The sequence below is a fragment of the Rhipicephalus microplus genome, chromosome X, assembly GCF_043290135.1.
Source record: "Rhipicephalus microplus isolate Deutch F79 chromosome X, USDA_Rmic, whole genome shotgun sequence".
Classification (NCBI taxonomy): Eukaryota; Metazoa; Arthropoda; class Arachnida; order Ixodida; family Ixodidae; genus Rhipicephalus; species Rhipicephalus microplus.
The window spans coordinates 52,486,216-52,513,042 of NC_134710.1; the positions used below are offsets into that span (position 1 = coordinate 52,486,216).

Here is a 26,827-nt window from a genome sequence, read left to right on the forward strand (position 1 = left end):
ACAACGCTGCTCCTTGCAAGGAAATGGGGCGAAATTCTCGCCATATTTTTTTGCTGCAATTACTGGCAATTGTCAAGAATTGCAAACTGTCATGAGCACAAGGTACATAGAGTTTATTTAAATCTGCGTGGATGAAACTGTGGATGAAAAGTTGGGAAATAGAGTGAATGACACAAAAAAGATCACAGAAAAAAAAAATTATGCCCCTGCTTTTCTCTCTCCTCTGGCCGGACAGGATGGACGACCACCAGCACGAAACAGTTTTTGTTAGCGCGTAAAAAAGTGAAGACGGCACTTAATAGAAAAGTGCACAACTTCTGCCGTGGTGCTCACAAAATGTGTTCCACAGCGAACACTGGCCGAGGAAGTGCGGTCGTCCAGCAAGATGTTTTCAACAATGTTCATCTAGACATTGGCACAGACGATATTGTCTATGGTGCGCATTTCAACATGTTCCTCTACAATATGCAAGAGGCGCAATAGTCGCTCCGATGGCACTTGCAAAAATTCTCTCGTCCTAATTGCAGTCAATGCAGTTGGCTCTCGGGAGTTGCTTCTAAGTGTTTGGAGGCAGTCCTTGCAGCTTAATTTAGCAAACTTCTTTGCAACATAGCCGCCAAGCTAATCCAAAATGCAGTCCCTCGTTCACTCAGGATGAATCATATCTTGTATGCATTCAGCAGGCTCCAGCAGTATATCATCAAAAAGAACCGCCAAGGTATCAATCTGAAACGTAAATATTTTTTCGTACCACAATGGCAAGAGTAGAAATTTGAAAAGTGCAAAAGCGAAATAGAAGCTCGTTTTATATCATACGACCAGACGTGCATGTCATTAGCATCAAAGGGCTAAACAACAATCAGCACATTTCCATACGATGAAGAGACACCCTTCGAGCAGCGTTGGTGTGCTATTAAAATGTTTACCTGATTAACAGTAGGTTCTTTATGTTGAAAGAGATCCTGCATTTTTAAAAGGAGACGTGGACCATCCCCTTCAACTGAGGCTCGCTGTGGCGGATGGATCAAGTTGTTCACCGAGAGCAACCGGTAAATGAACAAAAATTGTTGAACCGTTGGCTGTCCCCCTGCTCCCTCAACATGCCTTGCTATGCCAAAAAAACCTCTGAAAGAGAGAAAAGTGCAAAGAAAATGTCTTCAACTAGCGAAAACGTTTAAATTTACCTCGAGGTGGTCTTGTCCAAAGTTTCCAACTAAATCATAGCGAAAGCCACATTTCAGCAGCTTTTCGACAAGCGTCACTGTGCTGTGCAAAGTCATTCTCAGAGCATTGCATGTTGGCTTGCTCAGAAAGAAGAGTTGCTTTTGCTTTGGTAAACTCTGGTTGTAAGTGTGCCACCTGTCAAGCCACTCGAAGTTCTCCTTCAGTGTCTGAAAAACAATCTGATTTAATTGAAACTTCAAAGGAAGCGACCATAGCTTTGAAATATTAGGGCTTGGAACAATGTGTTCTGCTTCATTATACTGCACATCTTGTGGCCTCTTGGAATTTAAGCAGTCGAATAGAATATGCGTTCGTCTCGCAAAATCCGAGGTTGCTTTGGAGCCACGAAGTTTCACACATTCTTCTCTAGTGCGATAGAAGTCTTTGCTGAAGCGGTGCTTTCACTGAAGAGCTGAAAGATTTTAGAGAAGTTAAATGGCAGAGTGCTGTATTTTCATGAAGGAACAGCACTTTTTGATACATATTTATAATTAATGACACATGCTAGAGGAGACTTGCCTGGACAGCAAGTTTCACACTCAGTTTTTGGAAAGCGTTTGGCCTGATGTGTACTTTCGTAAGCTTTGGCACAGCCCGAAGCCCAGCTTGCTGGTCCTCGTAGTCTAGCAGAGCTTCGAAGTGGAAATGCTTTACTTCTTTGTCACCAGGCAACTGTTATAATAAGAAAAAGCCTGTGAGACAATACAGCCAGAGCACTGTGATGACTTATCTTAAACTGTGTTTTATCCACCAGGAATTTTACAGCGTTCAGAAGGTTATTCCTGATGCACTTGAAGATGTGAGGTGGGTCAATTATGACCTGAATGACTTCGGAGGAGTCGCATGAATGCTCAAATGACGCTAATACTCTGGCGATATCGCCGCTGACACCTGAAAGGAAGACATTTCTATTAAGATAAGTACTAGATACCATGAGGATAAATAATGTCTATAAATATTTATCCAAAGAGTTCAATGTTGATAGGTTCGAAGTAGAGTTATCGCAAGTGACTGCATCCACGACGACACCGGCATTCGACAGGAGTACAATGCAATGCAGGAGCAGTTTAGCTATAGCAGGGCCTGGTGCAGCCCCTGACGTGCAAAACGCTCTGATAGTCTGCGACCAGCCACCGAGGAATGGTCGGAAAAGGAACACTAACACATGGTCACCATCTTTCACTTGGTCACTTGGTCAGTAGGCTTCGTGTGCTCTGCTAAGTCGACCTTTCCAAGCAGTGTTATATCTGATTCCCTTGCATGAAGGCTCCTTCTCACACTCATCTGGTCAAACATCAGGACCCCTAAAGAAGAAAAATATTATTTCAGCTGTACCTAAAGTCCAGAAAAATCAAATGCAAAAAAATAAAAATTGATACCTCGGCGTTCTCTCTCTGGAATATTTCCCGCTGTCTTTGAGGATGGCAAATAAATTTTCATCAAATCCAAAGCTGGCCTTCAGATTTTTTAGGTGGCAGTAGAGTGTGCGAGAATGTGGTAGAGGCAGAAAATTATTCTCGTGAAGAAATGTATAAACTGCTGTCGATTTGATCTTCGGCAGTAAACAGTCGTAAAGCCGTTCTTTTTTATACCGGCAATAAATAAAATGCAGATTTTTGTGTTCACGATTCAGCGACAGCACCAGCAAAGAGCACTACCAAAGTAAAGCAAATATTGCATTTTGGTCCACGGCATCACTTTTCAGTTTCTATCATTATCCAGAAAGAAAACGCCCACACTCCGAAAACCGCACTTCACATAAAACTCCAAACACACTTCACAAACGGGATCTTGCCGTGCTGCTTTCGTAGACTTCATTATTGCCTTCATGATGCACTGGTCTATAATGAGCTTCTCGCGGTCTGACAGCTTGTGAATATCTCCGTACACTCCACCATTTTTATTCGCGTGCGCCTCCGCTTTTGAGAGTTTCCACTGGCATGACTGAAGCTGTTGCTTCACGCTGCGAAGTTGCGCCTTCACTCTCTGCAGCTCCGATGCTGAACAAACTGGGACCTCTGTTTGACACTCTGCATCAGCGAAGCCTGGGCGAGTCTCAGTTCTTACAACATCTGCAAAAACTGACAAACAGCAAATTTCATAAGGGAAGGAGCCAATTTTGTTAGCGTATAGTGAGCGAAATTTGTAGGCGTAGTGAGCAGCTAGGATACTTGCAAGCTTTGTGCCAGACTTACCGTCGATTTCTTCGTCGGCTGCAGTGGAGACGTCCGCATTCGCGACTGTCGCATCACAGTCTGGAGAAAGCTCTGCGGCCTTTTACAGGTGGGCGCTTTGTTAGTCCACGCGAACGCGGTTTTGGTTTGGAGAGGTAAGCAGGCAAACCTTCGAAAATTGTTGGCGCGGCGCCTTCCACCATTCTTGGCCGATCTCTAGGCAGTGAAACGATGTTCCCATTCACTGTACACACGTCTGCACGTACGATGTCACTTGCATCGAAATGTTTTTCGCACCCGCGATCATACTTCGTGTCGACCGAAAATCCGACAGTCTCCGGTCGCGAGATTGCAGGTTTCCACCTGTCGCGTTGTTCTGCGTTGGCTGGTAAACAGAACAGGGAGACTTTTTCGTTGTGCCCTTGTATCCCGAGCGACAGCCCGGCACACAGCAGGTGTTGGGCATCGCGGTCACGACGAGGTGACCGCGAAAAGAGAAAAAAAAAAGGTGCAAGCAGCACAAACAACACCACTCCGTGCTCACACTCGGCTAATTGCGGCCAGCAGCAGGTGGCTTCCTCGTCCCCCTTGTAGCTACGCCTGCGCCGCGGCGCGGAAAGTGCGGGCGGTATATGAAACTCTCCCATTGAGTTACGTGGGAGTTTCATGACCAGTAAAAGTGTTGAACCACGGTATTACGCTATGCCATTGTGCTTTGCATTACTGGACAGAGAAAAAAATGCTTCTGTACTCCTGTGGCACAGTTCCGACAGCAGGTGTTTTTTCTTTCTTCGCCGATCATTGACACGCCAGGCACGTCGACTGGCAACTGCCGACATGCTTCATCGATCGGCGACAGACAAGCCGCATGCAAAAACAGATTGCGGTTTTGCCACGTAACTCCAGTTGCTAGCGAGGCAAAATGGCGAACCCTTGCGCAACTCTGCTCCCATAGGGAGCGTACACAGGAACTCGCCAGAGCATATAGCACATCTGCTGAGCATTTCTTAAGCTTGTCATCACTTTTGTTGGGTCATTCACTTTTGCATAAAAGTGAAAGAAAAATTTACATGAGTGCTGCTTGTAATGCCCTTGCAGAATTCTTTTTGGATGCCGTAGTTCAAATGAGTCTCACAGAAAGACTGTAGCACTACTGTTGTGTGCCACTAGGTTTGGTGCAATGTGATCTGAAAGTGCCAGGTGTTAGCTGATGGAAAGTGCACCATGGGACAATGGAGGGGTTTGTAGAAATTGTGCCGGTGGAGAGTGAATTTGTAGTGGCTCTTGTGAAAGTCATTTTGTGTATTGCACACTGTTGAGCCTCCTGCTGCATCATTTTTCAAAAGCTTAAAAGAGTACTTACGCAAAAGTTTCAAAGTGAGGTTACTTGTGAGATAGATATGAATAAAGACACATGCATCATCTATGAAATATCAATGGTGAAATTGGTAATGTATCTAAAAATTTCGAATTACTAATCAAATTGGGTTCTAATCGATTTGGTACTCGATTGAATAATACCCGGTAGGCACACCAAACAATTTCCTAATTCTTGTTTTTTAGGTAAGCACCCATGAAAAGATTTTCAAAAGAATGAAAACTTGTAAAAGAGTAAAAGAGAAGGGCAACAATTCTTGTTTTAATCGCAGAATTTTCGGGGTCACGACGAGGCGAGCGTCTCGCCATGCTCTTGGAGTGAACGGACACAGCAGACGCGGTTGTAACAAACCAAACAATAGACATTTATTTAACTACTTTTTTAACGACGATATTGTTTGCCGAATGATACATCAATCGTGATCAACCCACTAAGACATCCTTACACACAATTTCCTTGCACTCCAAAGCAATAGCACACCCAAGGCGACATCGCCAACGCTTGACTTACCACGCGGGCCCCCGGCCTCGCAGCCCACGGTTCCACTTACCGAGGACCCACGCTAGAGACAAGCGTTCGCGGCAACCGCCACACGCAGGAGAGACTCGCTCAACTCTCGCCCGGCACCAAGGCTTGCTTTCCACCAAGGGTCACCACCGGCACTACCACTGTCACAACCATGATGACGATGACAGCGGTAATCAATGCCACCTACCACCCGGTAGTGGTAACCCGAATTGTGGCTTTTGGGCAAGACACGTGCACCACACAGCGCTAACAACTTTACAGGGGGTGTCAGCACCCCCACAAATTTTAACGAGATGCACGCAGCTCAAAGTTTTACAGCACTATTGATGCGTAAGTTTATCACAAGATGAAGGCGCTCTTGATTAAAACTCTGTATTCGAAAGGACAAAGTTACCAATCTCCTATCTTTTTCATGGCATTCATGATAGTGTTGACTCATGAATAGTGTTTGATATTTATATAGCAGTGTAGTTCAAAATCTGTTGAGAAAGTGCCGCACTGAGTAATGTGATGACTTCTGCATTTCAGTGTGCAGAAACAAAATATTTGAGGCTCTTATTGCTGCTGTACACGAGCTTGATCAGGCGACCTGATTGAGGTATTTTTTTTGTCTGTTTAAAGCATTTGGAATGGTCCTTTGGTAAAGCTTGTGAGCATTTGTTTTAAATTAAGACATGAAATTCTTGAGATGTTTCTACAATAGTTACATTACCGTTCGACCGCATGTGGACTGGAAACACTCTTTCGGCTCGTTTATCCTGGATGAAGCTTGCACAAAACTCTACCTGCCTCTAGTGTCTTTGCATTTCATACAAACGTTTATATGAGTAAATGCTATGAGTTTTGCTTCAAACCGTTTTTCCAGTACCTGCATCGACGTGCTTTTCAACCAGGTCAACTCTTGGCGCATAGCTGCTGCTTCGCATCCCATCAGAGTTTTTTCGGGGACATGGTCCATAATTTGTTAAGGCTCGGCTTCAAGATTATCATGTGTGGGTGACACTTGTTTCTTTTTTCGTTCCATGTTTAGCACGTTGTGCACCAATTGCATTGTGGTCTTTCTTGTACTGGACATGAACACATTCTTGCATTCCCAGTAAACTTCTGATTACAATAGCTACCTTTTTGCAACAATGTTTGAAGAAGGCATAAGACAGGTTGCACGATTTAAATTATTTGAATCATGCAAAAAATGGCTTCTAAAATAACTTTTGCATTCTTTACTACATTGAACATGCGTGTTGCCGTGTGGATGACGCCATTACCGTAATGCGCTTCCATAAGAAATTGGGGCTGGTGGAAGAACTGCATTTAAAAACATTGCTCGGCTCTTAAAGAAGCTGCCAAAATGTTTTCGGTTTCTATTATAGCTCTGCTTGGTTTCCTGCACGGCTTTTTTTTAAAATAATTTCTAGTACACTGTTCCTTGGATTGGAAAAATATATGTAGCACTCCAGAAAAAAGGAAAAAAGGTCTTCAACCAATATTTTCCTACATGTTTGTGTAGTTGGGAAGTGTTGTTGACCTGTGAAGTTTGCTTTATCTTCTTGCATAAATTTTGCGGTCTTTACCAGTGAACTATAAGACTTTCTGAATGTTATGATCTATTTGTTCTTTTCAGGTAAAAGACGGTGGTGCACAGTTAGCCAGAGGTCATGAGATGATGGACCCGACTTGTGAGTCGGGCACGGATCTGCCCACTGTGACAAGTGCTCCAACTAGTGATGGGTGTCCTGAAGATTTTTCAGCGGGGAATACTGGCAAAACCTCAGATGTTGCAACAACAGAGACCACTGCTTCTGCTCAAACTGGCACAGAAGCCTCGGCAAAAGAAATGGTCGAGAGTTCGCATAAAGGCACAGGGCTCGATTCCTGTAAAAATGTGCAGGAGTCAACCCTGAGCTTGCAGGAAAGATCACCCAGATGTACTGAAATGGATGCCGTTACCCGGGCTGAACAAAAGCCATCGTCATCAGTAAATGATGGGTCAAATGATTCATCATTGAAATGTGTTTCCAAGTCGGCTGAAATGCAAGATCCTACGGTGACGACGTTTAGTGACGCATCTCACGCTAAAGGGGAGATTGGTGTTAACCTGAGCAAGCAAGAGAACCTTAATGTTGAGCTTGCTATTGGACCTACAAAAAATGGAGGAATACATACTCAGCTGTCCGTAACAAATTCTGCAATATCTGGAGATGATTCTTCGAAAGGCACTTTTGAACAAAGTTCTGCCATAGCAGCTTGCTTGAAGGAAACCAACATGACACTGACTCAAAGGGATGAAGTTGCAAGTGTGGATGTTTCTGAAGACCGGGGTGATAGTCGGCCAAAAGTTGAAACTGTTTTCTGCTCTTCACCAGCAGTGCCTTCCAACAGTACCACTGTAGAGATAGCACCATCGAAACTGCCTACGAGCTGTTTGAGCTATTCAAATGTTGTTTCATCCGAGCGAGATCTGACACTGGACTCTACTGTGAACAAAAAACAGCCCTCTGAAGAAGTGGATAGTAGTGATTGTGGACTCACCTCTGAAGGAGTTGGTGTGGTGAGTTGTGTGATTTCTTGGTTTTCTCTATTGATGTTATGTAAACTCAGCACTGCTACGCTACAATTCATAATGCTGCTGATGAGCTAATCTACGACCCTGTGAAAAGGTTTCCTTAAGTTCAGACTATGCAGTTTAAGTACTAAAATGAGAAATAGGTAACATTTTTGCAAAAGGGGAGCTGCATGTATCAATTAGATGTTAGTTGAGGTTGACCTGTTCATTCACTTTATCCTCTGTTTTGAATATTCTATATTGCATTGTGATTATCTTGCGTAATCTATCAAATTGTGATGCGTCTTTGATTGTAGCTTCCCAATTCTACATGAAACTGTTGCTAGGTGCTGCCCGTCATGCGGAGATAGTGTCGTGTTGTGGAGATGTAGTATAACTCAAACATACAGGGGTGGAAGGGCTGTGCCAATCACCATTCTCCACCAATCACATCTGGTGCACATAAACAGCAGTTTGCGCGCACAAGACCAAATTTACCCAAGTCTTATTGCCGAGAGAGCAGCATGGGCTGGGTACACAAAGGGTGCAGCCACATCCATATCCTGTGCAGTTCGGTCACATCACATTTAGGATCAGGCATGGTGCTCGCACCATGCGTGAACTAAACACCATGGGTGTGAATCTTGCGTGATTTTAAGAAAATACATGATTTTTGTTAAGGTGACTTTGTGCGCAGACCTCATTACGGGTCTTTTTTTTTTAACAGGGAAGCTGTTAGCCTGGCTATTAAGACGCCAATGGTGTTCCAAAAAACCTGTCACACTGTTGCCAAGCGAGCACCGAGCACATCGTGTGTGCTGTGATGGGGGCCATCAAACAACATAAACTAAAAGAAAAAAACTGTTAGTTTGAAAGGCGAAACAATAAATTCAGTAGTAACAAATTGCAATGTTGGGCGAGATAGGGCTCGCAGCTAACTATTTTGGATCACATACCGTATAACTACAAAACACTGGTGTAGGAAAATACAGCCGCTCCAGGGAGATGCTGTTTTCCCACAGTGCCTTCACATTCAGAGCATAGTACACTGAAGGATATATAAGCTTTGCGCTGATGCTTGCCGAGCCTTTTTCATTAACCTCTATTTCTTGCTGAGGTAGTACACATGCCATCAATTGCGACCGCGCCTTTAGAATTATAGTTCATGATGGCTGTCCCTCTTTCGCATTTTTTGATGGTCATTCAAGATGGGTCGCACGTGTCATCTCTGCTTGAGCATTTAACAGCAGGTTTAATGTGCCAGGAGTTGGCTAGCTAGTTCGATATCTGCTTGAGAAGTGCTCATTGGCACCGCTCACGTGCTTTTACCTACGCATAGAAGATATGATGTGCGGAGAATGTTATTAACTTGAACTTTTGAAGAAACATGACGGCGATGGCAAAGGAAAAGAAACTGTCCACACGATCGCCTAGCAACAGCGTGGCGAGTCTATTGGTTGTCTCTATTTTTCTCGTGGTTCTTATTTCGGCTGTGGCGCTTTAATGATCAGAGCTTAAGTTTCTTTAAATTCGTTTATAAAGTTTATTGGGTTTAAAATAAAGGTTACTTTTATCAATTAATCTCCAGTCTTCAGTTGCTGTTCATTTCAGATGCGGTGTTTTTCACATTTTTAATATTTCAGCATTAGCATTTTTTATTTATGTGAGGTTTACTAGCTATTTAAAGCATCCCTTCTTGTATCTTGTTTTCTTTGAGTTACTGCACACTCAGCGTTAATATTTCAATGTTTGTGTGTGTGTCAATTTATGATAGGTCTGGTTATGTCATCAGTATTGAATTTTAAGTAAAAACCTCTGCAATTTTTTGTGATTATCAATAAGACAAAAATTTTAATTCACATGTGTGAATTTAGCAATCTGCTTTAAAGCTAACACTAATTGCTCTAAACACTCGTTTATGCTCCAAAGCTTCCCTTTTACGAGTCCAATGCTTCTCCTAAAGACTGAATGAAGCCTACTTGGATTAGAACAAATGCCTGTGTAGTAAGCAGTGGCTTGTTGTTGGGCTGCTAAGAGCATTGCTGGGCCAAAACTGCTGTACTCGACGACGACCTATCTTAATATTTAAGTGAAGGCTACGGAAGCGGAGCTTCTGCACGTTCGTGTTTGTCTCCGCAAGTATGGCAGATTGTCGCTGATTTCAGTTTGCCATTCGTATTGTTGACGCACTCAGAAAATATACATGAAAGTGCGAGTGGGAAAAACATTTTGATGGTTCAGTGTACTTTTTAGTGCCATATAACCAGTATATTTTTTGGAGAACAGTGCGTTTTTGGCCACACTCTAAGTTGTGGATGCTGCAACGTCTGTTCAGCCCCTTGTGGCTGTAGACGATCATTAAAACGACAGGAAATGTAACAAGGCAGAAACATAGCTCAGGCGTTGCAGTCACTCATGGCCAGTGTTCGACACTAGGCTCGTGCTAGTGCCACAGTGCCAGTTCAGTTGCGTGCTCTTTTTGTTGTCGTCTTCTAAGTTGACATGTCGCTCTTCCTCCCTTAGCCTTAGACAGAATCTCTATAGAGGTCCGGAGGTCGCCTAACCTTTGGCAGTCGCAGTTGCCGAGTGGTCACTACCTGTGAAGTCGACAGTTGAGGGGGAGTGTCGTCCTGCATCTCAGGCGAGTCAGGCGGTTGAGCAGCCGAGTTCGACGGCTTTTCTTCTGGCGTTGCGTCTCAGAGATTGTCAGCTGCGCTCCAATCTGTGCACGATTGGGTTGTTTGTCTGGTTAGACTCTTTGATCCTGTTTTATTGAGGGTGGCGCCGAACCTTTTCTTGGTCACTTTTTAGAAGCCTGGATCGTGTTCCGACACGGTCAGTATTTCAGCTTCGATCTAATCTGGCTCTTTCAAAAACTGCCAGATAAGCACTCTATTCCCTGTAGCAAAGCGAAGTGATTTTCGCAATGCCTCTTGGCTCTCAGGGATTTGCTTATCCGCCTCCCGCTTGAGAAGATCGACAGGGCAGAGCAATTCTCGTCTGAACATCGCTCTCGCAAGTGTCATTCCTGTTTCAATCTGTGTCGCCGTCTGTTGCTGATACAGAAATCTTACATGTTGACACGGTATGGACTTGTCTCCATCCCTTAGCAGTGCTTTTTTCAGCTCCGCCACATAGCGTTCTGCCTGGCGGTTTGTTGCAGGGTGGTACGCTGGTGAGGTGGCAGCCTGTATACGGTTCCATGCATAGAACTGCTTCATCACTAGTGAGATGACTGCTTTCTCGTCGGAGATGACCTTTCAGAGAATGCCAATAGATGCAAAGAGGCTTCGGAACGCATCGATAACAGCTGTGGAGTTTGTTTGCGTCGTGTGCCAGACTTCACCCACTTTGTGTATGTGTCCACAACAACCAAGTAGGCGCGCCTGTGTAGTGGCCCCGCGAAGTCAACGTGCACCATGTTTCATGGCGCCTGGGGACGGTTCCTCGTAGGATTAGCTTTTGCTGGGCTCTTCTGTGTTGTTTGGCATTCACAGGACTGTCGCACCGTTTCCTCGATCACATTGCCAATTCCGGGCCAACCATACAAAGCTCCCTGCGCACTTCTTCATGGCTACTATGCCTCTGTGACCAGCATGCAAAAGTGCCAGAACGTGGGATCGTGCTGAGCTTGGTATGATCACTCAGGATCCAAGTGTAATGTACTCGCTATTAAATGCTAGTGCAGTCGCTCGTCATCGGTAAGGAGCAAACTCATCTCCATGAGTTTCCACTGTGCCATCGTGCACTGCCTTGTACAATCTCTGCAGGATGCTGAACTGCTGGCGAGATATGGAAATGCTGAGCATGCGCGCAGAATAATTGCAAGGGCAGTATTTGCCCGCGTTATCTGTTACATCCCCGCCCTACGCTTGGAGCATGCTAGCGACAAGCTTGCGGTGCTCGCTTCATCGACCATCGATTCCCATGTCTGTTATCCAGTGCGAGTGGCTGGTTCGAACAGCGTTTGGAAAGCTTACAATTACATTTTTTGTGGGCACAAACACCAGGCTACGCGAGTGATGGGCTTCGTTATCACTTTCACAGAATGCCACAGCTTGGGGTGTATTTACTCGCTGATCGCATTTTCGGCAGAACTAGTTCTTATAAGCGGCATGGCTAAAGTACCTGAGGACAAAAGGCTTCGAATGGTTGAGCTGTACACCAAAGAATAGAGCCAGCTTGATTTCGCTGCCATCTCGAAAACGCCACTCTCCTATTACCAGCTTAATCATCAGCATTACGAATGTATTTTTTTTCAGTGCCTGGTTCTGTCACGCGTAGTCCTATTTTGCTTACACATATCTCCATTTTATTTTGTGTTTCGCAGACACAGATGTGTTTTATTACCTTTGCACTATTCAAATGTTTCGAGGCTACAGATCTCATCTCACTCGACCTGTCTGTCACAAAGGTTTTAGGAATAAATTTTTCTTTGTTTACTTCGTATTGCTCTACGAACATCGTTTTCCATCGCGCGTGTTGGTGAAATATAATGATTTTAGATATTACAAATAAGCAGCTTCTAGCGTTTTCACTTCAACGAAAAAAACGAAATGTAATTGATTGGTATGTGGGGTTTAACGTCCCAAAACCACCATATGATCATGAGAGATGCCCTAGTGGAAGGCTCCCGAAATATCGACCACCTAGGGTTCTTTAACGTGCACCTGAATCTGGGCATACGGGCCTACAGCATTTCCGTCTCCATCGAGAATGCAGTCGCTGCAGCCGGGATTCGATCCCGCGACCTGCGGGTAGGCAGCAGAGTACCTTAGCCATTAGACCACCATAGCCGGAGAGAAAACAAAATGTAGCGCGAGTTATAACAAAAATTTGTTGGGTATTGCGATCCACAATAATTATATAATTTTGTGTCCCGCCGTAGTGCAACACATTGCAGTATTTTCAAACACGTGTTTTCTTAACCTTTTTCTAAGTACTATAGGCACATAGGTCTTTTTTTCTTTCTTGCTATTCGCCTGTATTCTGGAATCGGCTGCTGTCGCCATGAATGGAATCGCAATAAAGCTGCCGAGAAAGCGCAATAAGAAACGAACGGTAGTTTTTTTCTGTCGACTGATTACCCTTGGAGGAGCAGAAAGAGTGGCGGGGACACGAATCGCACTGGGGAAAAGCGGACGCGGTATCCAGCGCACTGCAAGTGCTGGAGCGGAAAGTAGCGGTCGAAATGCGGCAAGCCCCACCCTTTTCCGTCTATGCTTATACGCTGCGTTCACAAATCTCGTTGCCAGTTGGCGCCACGCGGGCCACCAGCCACGCGGGCTGCTAGTCACGCGTAGCCGTGTTCCCTCCAAGAGTGGACCGTACTGTACACCGTCGCTTTCTGAGAGGTTCTGGGAGTGTGTGTGCCGCTTGGGACACCGACAGCCCATGTGGGGAAGCCGCATCTATTTTACAGTCTTTACATATCGAGTCTGGGTAAACCTCTGGAAACATTCTTTGTAGCTGGGCAGGGCGAGAAAAAAAAATTGGTTTGCAATTCGCGCCAATTTGTCGCTTGTTTTCTATCTACTTTAGGTTAGGCAAGGGGAAAAATCTGCCTCGAGTAATGATGATACCTGGTGTATTTTGCATAGCTGGCGATTCTGTTTTATAATAAAGGGCCCCTCAACCCCCTTCGTTCTTCTCCCAAACATTTCAAGTAAACAAGCCCATCGCGTGCAGAATGCCGTCGCAATCAACAATGCTACAGATAGCCGGCGCACCAGAATTTCGAAAAAACAATAGCTTCTCCTTTTTGGTTCCCGCCACTGAAATGAGTGACATACCAATGAAACTAGATGACTTTACCACTTTCGATGCTTGCGATTGGCCAAACAACAACCGACGACTTTTGGTCACTCTGCAAACAGCTGTTCGTGTTCACCTTGCTGTTCTTGGTCGTGTTGCCCTTTGCGAATTGACATCTGTGGCCCGTAATGCAACACAGGGTCCATATATGCCCGATTCTTAGGGGCATGGGCCGGCACTATAGCAAGAGCGGTTAGTCAACGATCAATGCACCCCGATGGTACACACAACACAGTTGGCGGCGAGCTGGGTCGTCGGAGTGCCGGCTCGCGGCAACTGAAAGTAGACGCTGTCTTGAACAGTTCGTCAGCGGCGACGTATGCCACGCGAGTTGAGGAGGGACACTCAGCCGACTCAGCGAGGAGGGGCCAAGCGGTTTTGAAAGAAAGCAGTATTGGAAAGAGGGAAAGAAGCGATCCGTCGCATTTCTATCGTCAAACGCGTGTAACTCCGCTATTACGGTACTATTTCTAAAAATTCTCACGGCTACGTGTTAGTTGTGCTCGGTGAACTTGAGCACAACTTCCTCACCTCAAATAAATTTCGACTGCTGGGTGGCTTTGGGGCCCTTTAAAGCTTCGGTTTCGGCAGCAGCATCTCCAGGTAAGGGTACTCATTGGGCTGTGCAGCGGGTTCTCGCGACAGTGCTTGGACCGTCTCTTTCGGATTGTAGGTGGCTGTGTTGGTGTGTGCCGGGAATCAGATTAGGTATATTCGTTCCTTCGAACCCATCTGTTCCTGGCTCTTTGCTAGAATTTTCAAGGCAGCTAATATGTTTGCCTGCCAAATTTTTAATTGTGACCTGTAAGTCGCTCTTAACGAAGCTACGTTTTGTGGAAGTGAGAGCCGTGGTGATGGCCACATGTTCAGCTTCCTTAATTCTTGTCGGTAAGACAGTACAGGGATTAAAACTGTTTGCCGTCATGTCTACTGCTGCTGAAACATGCACTCTTCTTTCAGTACGGGCTCGCATTTAGAGAGAGTTTCCACTAGTTTCGTGTGTTTTGAGCAGTGCTTTTGCTTTATGGCGCTGCATTCTTGGTGGGGTTCATATTTCTAAGATGCGGGTTTATCATGATGTTGGAGCGGATGTGGGTGGGAATGTCGCATGAGTTTCAAAAAACGGAACCTGAAGGAACCGGGAAAATTTGCATTTCACAGGAGTCAAGTTTATTGAGAGGTGAACATGGGTGGATAATACAAGCCCAAAACCAAGCATTGCAGAGGCAATAGTTCTAATTAAGCAGTATGTCTGTTTAACAGATTTCCATTTACTGAGAATGCTGAGAGTTTATTGTATGTGATACCGAATTTTGCCAATATGTTCGTGCCTTCGAGCCTGTTTTCGTTGCTGATAGTCTTTCTAATTGCGAGATGCGCTGGGCTTGAGCAATCTCCTCTAGAGTGTTGTGGTGAACGCCTGGTTTTAGTAGTAGTTTCGTACTTGCATATTGTGGAACGCCTAAGGCCTGTTCGTGCACTTTCCTGATCTGGGTGTTAATTTTGTTGCTCTCCGCTGTGTACCAATTATGGAGGCGGAAATGTTGTAGGCCCGTGTGCTCAGATTTGGGTGCAGGTTAAAGAACCCCAGGTGGTCTAAATTTCCGGAGCCCTCCACTACGGCGTCTCTCATAATCATATAGTGGTTTTGGGACGTTAAACCCCACATATCAATCAGCTGTGTACCAAATGTGAAAAGCCGCTATGTATGCAACATGGCTAACTACAAACACTTGTTTAGGCGCATGAAGCTGGTTTCCCCCATTCCTCTGTGTCTGTTTGTAACCCTGTGCACTAACCTCATACTGTTGGCAATGTTGATTTTGTAGCTTGAGGACTGTTTCTTATTGGTTCCATTTGACTCGTGATCATTCCGAAGACTCATATATGCTGGGAGTTGGGTATAATTTTGCCGTCGGCGCTGCTGACTCTAATCTCTTTTTTGCTTGCCACTGCCTGCGAACGATTTTGGTGGCCTGCCTCTAAGCGTGGGTCGGAGCTCTGGTTTTTCTGGTGAGCACCAAAGGCCCGTACTTGCCAAGTATCTCTCCACTGTGGCTACGGCTTCTTGAAGCCTCTGCTCTATATAGCCTTCAATACCGTAGGCTCTCCAGGTGGTAATATCTGTAAAGATGGAGTGATGAACACCCAGAATTTACGAGTTCTTGTGGTAGACATACCATTATCAAATTGAAAAGCATAGACTAAATAACTCAGTCTTGTGACGTTCCGTTGCTTCCCAATTCGTAGAGGTCAGATTTAACATCCGCTATAGTGATCCTCATTTTCTTGTTTAACAGGAAGTTTGTGGCATAGTTATCTGCTCGCTCTCCCATTTTTAGACTAAAAATTCCTAGCTAGAATCATGCTATGTGCGGCAATATCAGAAGCTTTTTTCTGATCCAGTCCAAGGTTGGCGCAGGTTGGTCTGGATTTATGGTCGAGTACTTGGTGCTTAAGTTGCAGCATGGGATCCTGAGTAGACAAGTGCCGTGTAAAGCCTACCATTGTATCTGGGTAGTGACCACCATGGACAGTTTCACTTTTTTGAGGGAAAATTTACTTTAGAGTTATTGTATATGCTATCGTCAGGTAGCAGAGTTGTGCATTTTGAGGGATAATTTACCTTAAAGTTACTGTATATGCTACTTTGAGGTAGCAGAGTTGCGCATCTGTTTTCCACTGTTTCTAGCAACCATGCTTTACAAAGAAGCTGACGCACAGGCTGCACCCGGAAAACGTTTGCACTGCTGAAAGCGGTTGCCATCTACCTGAAATTTGTCAAGGGACGTTCTCTTTAGCCTGTAAACAATGAACTAGGGCTTCTTTTGTTGGAGCTTCATGTCCTTAAGTTTAGATAACAAAGTTACTGAAAAAAAATTTTTTTTAAAGAACACGCTAAAGTAGTCGGTGCCCTAAGCTTAGCGAGGCGCTCCGTGAGTCTCGAACGACACATATTTTGTGTTTGTCAGTTGTTGCTTATCCTCCATAGCTGGTGCCACATGTCCTTGCGAGTGCAGCCTTGCTTGATATTCAGTATTACCATGGTGCCTCAATACTTTTTACTGGTCATGAAACTCCCGGGAAAGTTTCATATAGGGACAAAAGTGGCCACCAGAGGCGCCACCGTATACAGGAGGGTATGTCGCGCTTGGTAGGGCAGGTGCGCGTTCGCAGAAGCGTTTGCCGTCAAATACACTTCTTCAGATATTTTTCTTCTCCGTGTTTTCGCTAACAAATCATAGCAGTGATTAGTATTGTCAATATTATACATGATGCGCGTTGTCAAATCCCAAGTCATTGAATGCTGGCAATGTTTTGACTGAGAGTATCTGTCAAGTGACGGATGTGTTCGTGACATTTTTCACATTCGTCGATTTCTGTATAGTCGCTTTCGGGCTTAAACCGAACACTTTCTTTTCTTTGTCCACTTAGATATCACTTTCAATTTTTTTCAGCTTTTTATGTGCGAAATATTTCTTTCTAACGGAGATAAATTTGTGTTCCACTTACCTAGCAGTGGGTAGCATTTTGAACTTTGCAACAACACTGCTCCTTGCAAAGAAATGGGGCGAAATTCTCGCCATATTTTTTTGCTGCAATTACTGGCAATTGTCAAGAATTGCAAACTGTCATGAGCACAAGGTACATAGAGTTTATTTAAATCGGCGTGGATGAAACTGTGGATGAAAAGTTGGGAAATAGAGTGAATGACACAAAAAAGATCACTGAAAAAAAAAATTATGCCCTGGTTTTCTCTCTTCTCTGGCCGGACGGGATGGGCGACCACCAGCACGAAACAGTTTGTTTTGTTCGCGCGTAAAGAAGTGCAGACGGCACTTAATAGAAAAGTGCACAACTTCTGTCGTGGTGCTCACAAAATGTGTTCCACAGCCAACACTGGCCGAGGAAGTGCGGTCGTCCAGCAAGATGTTTTCAACAATGTTCATCTAGACATTGGCACAGACTGTATTTATTGTCTATGGTGCGCATTTCAACATGTTCCTCTATAATTTGCAAGGGGCACAATAGTTGCTCCGATGGCACTTGCAAAAATTCTCTCGTCTTAATTGCAGTCATCCCGGCTGCGGCGGGTGCATTTCCGATGGAGGCGGAAATGTTGTAGGCCCGTGTGCTCAGATTTGGGTGCACGTTAAAGAACCCCAGGTGGTCGTAATTTCCGGAACCCTTCATTACGGCGTCTCTCATAATCATATGGCGGTTTTGGGACGTTAAAACCCCACATATCAATCAAATCATCAATCGTCTTAATTGCAATCAATGCAGTTGGCTCTAGGAGTTGCTTCTAAGTGTTTGGAGGCAGTCCTTGCAGCTTATTTGAGCAAACTTCTTTGCAACATAGCCGCCAAGGTAATCCAAAATGCAGTCCCTCATTGACTCAGGATGAATCATATCTTGGATGCATTCAGCAGGCTCCAGCAGTATATCATCAAGAAAGAACCGCCAAGGTATCAATCTGAAAAGTAAATATTTTTTCATACCACAATGGCAAGAGTGAGAAATTTGAAAAGTGAAAAAGCAGAATAGAAGCTCGTTGTATATCATACGACCAGACGTGCATGTCATTAGTATCAAAGGGCTAGACAACAATCAGCACATTTCCATACGATGGAGAGACACCCTACGAGCAGCGTTGGGGTGCTATTAAAATGTTTACCTGATTAACAGTAGGTTCTTTATGTTGAAAGAGATCCTGCATTTTTAAAAGGAGACGTGGACCATCCCCTTCAACTGAGGCTCGCTGTGGCGGATGGATCAAGTTGTTCACCGAGAGCAACCGGTAAATGAACAAAAATTGTTGAACCGTTGGCTGTCCCCCTGCTCCCTCAACATGCCTTGCTATGCCAAAAAAACCTCTGAAAGAGAGAAAAGTGCAAAGAAAATGTCTTCAACTAGCGAAAACGTTTAAATTTACCTCAAGGTGGTCTTGTCCAAAGTTTCCAACTAAGTCATAGCGAAAGCCACATTTCAGCAGCTTTTCGACAAGCGTCACTGTGCTGTGCAAAGTCATTCTCAGAGCATTGCATGTTGGCTTGCTCAGAAAGAAGAGTTGCTTTTGCTTTGGTAAACTCTGGTTGTAAGTGTGCCACCTGTCAAGCCACTCGAAGTTCTCCTTCAGTGTCTGAAAAACAATCTGATTTAATTGAAACTTCAAAGGAAGCGACCATAGCTTTGAAATATTAGGGCTTGGAGCAATGTGTTCTGCTTCATTATACTGCACATCTTGTGGCCTCTTGGAATTTAAGCAGTCGAATAGAATATGCGTTCGTCTCGCAAAATCCGAGGTTGCTTTGGAGCTACGAAGTTTCACACATTCTTCTCTAGTGTGATAGAAGTCTTCTCTGAAGCGGTGCTTTCACTGCAGAGCTGAAAGATTTTAGAGAAGTTATATGGCAGAGTGCTGTATTTTCATGAAGGAACCGCACTTTTTGATACATACTTATAATTAATGACACATGCTAGAGGAGACTTGCCTGGACAGCAAGTTTCACACTCAGTTTTTGGAAAGCGTTTGGCCTGATGTGTACTTTCGTAAGCTTTGGCACAGCCCGAAGCCCAGCTTGCTGGTCCTCGTAGTCTAGCAGAGCTTCGAAGTGGAAATGCTTTACTTCTTTGTCACCAGGCAACTGTTATAATAAGAAAAAGCCTGCGAGACAAAACAGCCAGAGCACTGTGATGACTTATCTTTAACTGTGTTTTACCCACCAGTAATTTTACAGCGTTCAGAAGGTTATTCCTGATGCACTTGAAGATGTGAGGTGGGTCAATTATGACCTGAATGACTTCAGAGGAGTCACATGAATGCTCAAATGACGCTGATACTCTGGCGATATCGCCGCTGACACCTAAAAGGAAGACATTTCTATTATTAAGATCACGTACTAGATTCCATGAGGATAAATAATGTCTATAAATATTTACCCAAAGAGTTCAATGCTGATCGGTTCGAAGTAGAGTTATCGCAAGTGACTGCATCCACAACGACACCGCCATTCGACAGGAGTACAATGCAATGCAGGAGCAGTTTAGCTATAGCGGAGCCTGGTGCAGCCCCTGACGTGCAAAACGCTCCGACAGTCTGCGACCAGCCACCGAGGAATGGTTGGAAAAGGAACACTAACACATGGTCACCATCTTTCACTTGGTCAGTAGGCTTCGTGTGCTCTGCTAAGTCGACCTTTCCAAGCAGTGTTATATCCGATTCCCTTACATGAAGGCTCCTTCTCACGCTCATCTCGTCAAACATCAGGACCCTTAAAGAAAAAAAATAATATTTCAGCTGTTTAAAGTCCAAAAAAATCAAATGCAAAAAAATAAAAAATGATACCTCGGCGTTCTCTCTCTGGAATATTTCCGACTGTGAGGATGGCAAATAAATTTTCATCAAATCCAAAGCTGGCCTTCAGATTTTTTAGGTAGCAGTAGAGTGTGCGAGGGTGTGGTAGAGGCAGAAAATTATTCTCGTGAAGAAATGTATAAACTGCTGTCGATTTGATTTTTGGCAGTAAACAGTCGTAAAGCCATTCTTTTTTATACCTGCAATAAATAAAATGCAGATTTTTGTGTTCACGATTCAGCGACAGCACTAGCAAACAGCACTACCAAAGTAAAACAAAATATTGCATTTTGGTCCACGGCATCACTTTTCAGTTTCTATCCTTATCCAGAAAGAAAACGCGCATACTCCGAAAACCGCACTTCACATAAAACTCCAAACACACTTCACAAATGGGATCTTACCGTGCTGCTTTCGTAGACTTCATATTTGCCTTCATGATGCACTGGTCTATAATGAGCTTCTCGCGGTCTGACAGCTTGTGAATATCTCCGTACACTCCACCATTTTTATTCGCGTGCGCCTCCGCTTTTGAGAGTTTCCGCTGGCATGACTGAAGCTGTTGCTTCACGCTGCGAAGTTGCGCCTTCACTCTCTGCAGCTCCGATGCTGAACAAACTGGGACCTCCGTTTGACACTCTGGATCAGCGAAGCCTGGGCGAGTCTCAGTTCTTACAACATCTGCAAAAACTGACAAAGAGCAAATTTCATAAGGGAAGGAGGCAATTTTGTTAGCGTATAGTGAGCGAAATTTGTAGGCGTAGTGAGCAGTTAAGATACTTGCAAGCTTTGTGCCAGACTTACCGTCTACTTCTTCGTCGGCTGCAGTGGAGACGTCCGCATTCGCGACTGTCGCATCACAGTCTGGAGAAAGCTCTGCGGCCTTTTACAGGTGGGCGCTTTGTTAGTCCACGCGAACGCTGTTTTGGTTTGGAGAGATAAGCAGGCAAACCTTCGAAAATTCTTGGCGCGGCGCCTTCCACCATTCTTGGCCGATCTCGAAGCAGTGAAACGATGTTCCCATTCACTGTACACACGTCTGCACGTACGATGTCACTTGCATCGAAATGTTTTTCGCACCCGCGAACATACTTCGTGTCGACCGAAAATCCGACAGTCTCCGGTCGCGAGATTGCACGTTTCCACCTGTCGCGTTGTTCTGCGTTGGCTGGTAAATAGAACAGGGAGACTTTTTCGTTGTGCCCTTGTATCCCGAGCGACAGCCCGGCACACAGCAGGTGTTGGGCATCGCGGTCACAACGAGGTGACCGCGAAAAGAGAAAAAAAAAAAAAAGGTGCAAGCAGCACAAACAACACCACTCCGTGCTCACACTCGGCTGATTGCGGACAGCAGCAGGTGGCTTCCTCGTCCCCCTTGTAGCTACGCCTGCGCCGCGGCGCGGAAAGTGCGGGCGGTATATGAAGCTCTCCCATTGAGTTACGCGGGAGTTTCATGACCAGTAAAAGTATTGAGGAACCATGGTATTACGCTATGCCATTGTGCTTTGCATTACTGGACAGAGAAAAAAATGCTTCTGTACTCCTGTTGCACAGTTCCGACAGCAGGTGTTTTTTCTTTCTTCGCCGATCATTGACACGCCAGGCACGTCGACTGGCAACTGCCGACATGCTTCATCGATCGGCGACAGACAAGCCGCATGCAAAAACAGATTGTGGTTTTGCCACGTAACTACAGTTGCTAGCGAGGCAAAATGGCGAACCCTTGCGCAACTCTGCTCCCATAGGGAGCGTACACAGGAACTCGCCTGAGCATATAGCACATCTGCTGAGCATTTCTTAAGCTTGTCATCACTTCTGTTGGGTCATTCACTTTTGCATAAAAGTGAAAGAAAAATTTACATGAGTGCTGCTTGTAATGCCCTTGCAGAATTCTTTTTGGATGCCGTAGTTCAAATGAGTCTCACAGAAAGACTGTAGCACTACTGTTGTGTGCCACTAGGTTTGGTGCAATGTGATCTGAAAGTGCCAGGTGTTAGCTGATGGAAAGTGCACCATGGGACAATGGAGGGGTTTGTAGAAATTGTGCCGGTGGAGAGTGAATTTGTAGTGGCTCTTGTGAAAGTCATTTTGTGTATTGCACACTGTTGAGCCTCCTGCTGCATCATCTTTCAAAAGCTTAAAAGAGTACTTACGCAAAAGTTTCAAAGTGAGGTTACTTGTGAGATAGATATGAATAAAGACACATGCATCATCTATGAAATATCAATGGTGAAATTGGTAATGTATCTAAAAATTTCGAATTAATCAAATTGGGTTCTAATCGATTTGGTACTCGATTGAATAATACCCGGTAGGAACACCAAACAATTTCCTAATTCTTGTTTTTTAAGTAAGCACCCATGAAAAGATTTTCAAAAGAATGAAAACTTGTAAAAGAGTAAAAGAGAAGGGCAACAATTCTTGTTTTAATCGCAGAATTTTCGGGGTCACGACGAGGCGAGCGTCTCGCCATGCTCTTGGAGTGAACGGACACAGCAGACGCGGTTGTAACAAACCAAACAATAGACATTTATTTAACTACTTTTTTAACGACGATATTGTTTGCCGAATGATACATCAATCGTGATCAACCCACTAAGACATCCTTACACACAATTTCCTTACACTCCAAAGCAATAACACACCCAAGGCGACATCGCCAACGCTTGACTTACCACGCGGGCCCCGGCCTCGCAGCCCGCGGTTCCACTTACCGAGGACCCACGCTAGAGACAAGCGTTCGCGGCAACCGCCACACGCAGAAGAGACTCGTTCAACTCTCGCCCGGCACCAAGGCTTGCTTTCCACCAAGGGTCACCACCGGCACTACCACTGTCACAACCATGATGACGATGACAGCGGTAATCAATGCCACCTACCACCCGGTAGTGGTAACCCGAATTGTGGCTTTTGGGCAAGACACGTGCACCACACAGCGCTAACAACTTTACAGGGGGTGTCAGCACCCCCACAAATTTTAACGAGATGCACGCAGCTCAAAGTTTTACAGCACTATTGATGCGTAAGTTTATCACAAGATGAAGGCGCTCTTGATTAAAACTCTGTATTCGAAAGGACAAAGTTACCAATCTCCTATCTTTTTCATGGCATTCATGATAGTGTTGACTCATGAATAGTGTTTGATATTTATATAGCAGTGTAGTTCAAAATCTGTTGAGAAAGTGCCGCACTGAGTAATGTGATGACTTCTGCATTTCAGTGTGCAGAAACAAAATATTTGAGGCTCTTATTGCTGCTGTACACGAGCTTGATCAGGCGACCTGATTGAGGTATTTTTTTTGTCTGTTTAAAGCATTTGGAATGGTCCTTTGGTAAAGCTTGTGAGCATTTGTTTTAAATTAAGACATGAAATTCTTGAGATGTTTCTACAATAGTTACATTACCGTTCGACCGCATGTGGACTGGAAACACTCTTTCGGCTCGTTTATCCTGGATGAAGCTTGCACAAAACTCTACCTGCCTCTAGTGTCTTTGCATTTCATACAAACGTTTATATGAGTAAATGCTACGAGTTTTGCTTCAAACCGTTTTTTCAGTACCTGCGTGGACGTCCTTTTCGACCAGGTCAACTCTGGGCGCATCGCTGCTGCTTCGCATCCCATCAGAGTTTTTTCGGGGAGATTGTCCATAATTTTTTAAGGTTGGGCTTCAAGATTATCATGTGTGGCTGACACTTGTTTCTTTTTTTCGTTCCATGTTAAGCATGTTGTGCACCAATTGCATTGTGGTCTTTCTTGTACTGGACATGAACACATTCTTGCATTCCCAGTAAACTTCTGATTACAATAGCTACCTTTTTGCAACAATGTTTGAAGAAGGCACAAGACAGGTTGCACGATTTAAATTATTTGAATCATGCTAAAATGGCTTCTAAAATAACTTTTGCATTCTTTACTACATCGAACATGCGTGTTGCCGTGTGGATGACGCCATTACCGTAATGCGCTTCCATAAGAAAATGGGGCTGGTGGAAGAACTGCATTTAAAAACATTGCTCGGCTCTTAAAGAAGCTGCCAAAGTGTTTTCGGCTTTATTATAGCTCTGCTTAATTTTCTGCACGGCTTTTTTTAAAATAGATTCTAGTACACTGGTCCTTGGATTGGAAAAATATATGTAGCACTCCAGGAAAAGGAAAAAAAGGTCTTCAACCAATATTTTCCTACATGCTTGTGTAGTTGGGAAGTGTTGTTGACCTGTGAAGTTTGCTTTATCTTCTTGCATATATTTTGCGGTCTTTACCAGTGAACTATAAGACTTTCTGAATGTTATGATCTATTTGTTCTTTTCAGGTGAAAGACGGTGGTGCACAGTTCGCCAGAGGTCATGAGATGATGGACCGGACTTGTGAGTCGGGCACGGACCTGCCCACTGTGACAAGTGCTCCAACTAGTGATGGGTTTCCTGGAGATTTTTCAACGGGGAATACTGGCAAAACCTCAGATGTTGCAACAACAGAGACCACTGCTTCTGCTCAAACTGGCACAGAAGCCTCTGCTAAAGAAATGGTCGAGAGTTCGCATAAACACACAGGGCTCGATTCCTGTAAAAACGTGCAGGAGGAGTCAACCCTGAGCTCGCAGGAAGGATCACCCAGATGTACTGAAATGGATGCCGTTACCCGGGCTGAACAAAAGCCATCGTCATCAGTAAATGATGGGTCAAATGATTCATCATTGAAATGTGTTTCCAAGTCGGCTGGAATGCAAGATCCTACGGTGACGTTTAGTGACACATCTCATGCTAAAGGGGATATTGGTGTTACGCTGAGCAAGCAAGAGAACCTTAATGTTGAGCTTGCTATTGGACCTACAAAAAATGAAGGAATACGTACTCAGCTGTCCGTAACAAATTCTGCAATTTCTGGAGATGATTCTTCGAAAGGCACTTTTGAACAAAGTTCTGCTATAGCAGCTCGCTTGAAGGAAAGCAATATGACACTGACTCAAAGGGATGAAGTTGCAAGTGTGGATGTTTCTGAAGACAGGGGTGATAGTCGGCCAAAAGTTGAACTGGTTCTATGCTCTTCACCAGCAGTGCCTCCCAACAGTACCACTGTAGAGATAGCACCTTCGAAACTGCCTACGAGCTGTTCGAGCTATTCAAATGTTGTTTCATCCGAGCGAGATCTGACACTGGACTCTACTGTGAACAAAACACAGCCCTCTGAAGAAGTGGATAGTAGTGATTGTGGAGTCACCTCTGAAGGAGGAGTTGGTGTGGTGAGTTGTGTGATCCCTTGTTTTTCTGTATTGATGTTATGTAAACTCAGCACTGCTACGCTACAATTCATAATGCTGCTGATAAGCTAATCTACGACCCGGGGAGAAGGTTTCCTAATGTTCAGACTATGCAGTTTAAGTACTAAAATGAGAAATAGGTAACATTTTTGCAAAAGGAGAGCTGCATGTATCAATTAGGTGTTAGTTGCGGTTGACCTGTTCATTCACTTTATCCTCTGTTTTGAATATTCTATATTGCATTGTGAATATCTTGCGTAATCTATCAAATTGTGTTGCGTCTTTGATTGTAGCTTCCAAATTCTATATGAAACTGTAGCGAGGTGCTGCCCGTCATGCGGAGATAGTGTCGTGTTGTTTAGATGTAGTATAACTCAAACATACAGGGGTGGAAGGGCTGTGCCAATTGCACCATTCTCTTCCAATCACATCTTGTGCACATAAACAGTAATTTGCGCGCACAAGACCAAATTTACCTAAGTCGTAAGAATAGCAGACTGGGCTTGTTGGTTTAACATATTTGCAGCTTAAGGCGCGAAAACGACTCGGACGAAGAGAGACAGTACACACACACGGAGCGCCACTTCCAACAAAGATTTATTTCGAAAGAGCACAGAACATATATAGACACCGCGCGCGCCGTCACCGTGCCTTAATGCGCAGCCGCATTTAAGTAGCGTAACTCCTTTGGCGATAAAGAAATGGAGGCTACGCTGACGCACAGATCACCTAATTCGATTATTCTCTTGGCCTCAATGATTAGTCTTACTGATTTATCAGGGCTTCGGGCGACTACCGCGCAGGCGCTAAAGTTAGGAACGCAATGACAATCCCGGCAGTGAATTGCGAGGTGGCCCTCTCTGCAAGCACAGCGGGCGTTTCGGCATTTCAGTCATCTGGCCAATCAGACAACCGAATCCCTCTGGCAGTGCACTTTGTCACAACTGCGAGCACATCATCGTCCAAAAGTGAAAACGGTACAAGTGAACAGAATCTACACCGAAGGAAACGTCACGTTACCAGAGGATATCTGCAAGGGTCTCGCCTTAGGGCCAAAGTTCGCCGTGCAGCCGCGGACCTCCGGTCCGGAGCTGCTCTCCTTGGTGCACAAGGTGTCTGGCCTAGCTCCCGCGAGTGAAATGGATAGATGTGTTTCTAGTGGTGTAGATGTACTTCTACGTGACCAACGGGAACCAAGGCGTCCTATTGTTCGTCGTTTGGCGTCCTACCTGAAAACGAACTCATACTGCGTTCTCCCTTCGGACAAGGAAGGTGGATTCGCCGTCTTCCCACGGGACCTTTACAAGGTGAAAGCGCTTGAAGCGTTGAGTTCTGTATTTCAATGCCGCGAGAACGTCCAGATCAACAAACTAAAAAGTGAAGCTAAAAAACTATGTGAGAGTATGAACCTTTCAAAGTTGGTTAGGGACGTCGCAAACAGCAAATCAGGCACTCTCGAGGTCTTCTTCAGTGCAAAGACTCATAAGGAGGGTTGCCCCCTCAGAGTAATCGTGTCAGAACGTAACACTTGGCAGAAATGCCTTGCCGTC

At 44.7% G+C, this 26,827-nt stretch overlaps 1 protein-coding gene and 1 long non-coding RNA gene across 6 annotated transcripts in view; one reads left to right on the forward strand and one right to left on the reverse strand.

Moving 5' to 3' along the window:
• The window catches only part of LOC119176041 (uncharacterized), a 170,643-nt gene that overhangs the window by 24,551 nt on the left and 119,265 nt on the right, over positions 1-26,827 (forward strand). For 2 of the 5 annotated variants that reach the window (XM_075881086.1, XM_075881087.1), the window contains 2 exons: positions 6,926-7,852; positions 24,330-25,259. In XM_075881086.1, coding sequence (XP_075737201.1) covers positions 6,926-7,852; positions 24,330-25,259 — 1,857 coding nt within the window. Of the gene's footprint in view, positions 1-6,171; positions 6,297-6,925; positions 7,853-24,329; positions 25,260-26,827 lie in introns of those variants that run through there. The other 3 variants (XM_075881089.1, XM_075881088.1, XM_037427153.2) reach the window with 3 other exon arrangements.
• On the reverse strand, positions 97-2,922 carry LOC142776771 (uncharacterized). Its single transcript, XR_012887794.1, has 2 exons — positions 927-2,922; positions 97-726 (listed from the first exon to the last, which is right to left on the reverse strand). It is a non-coding gene; the product is annotated as an uncharacterized LOC142776771 (long non-coding RNA).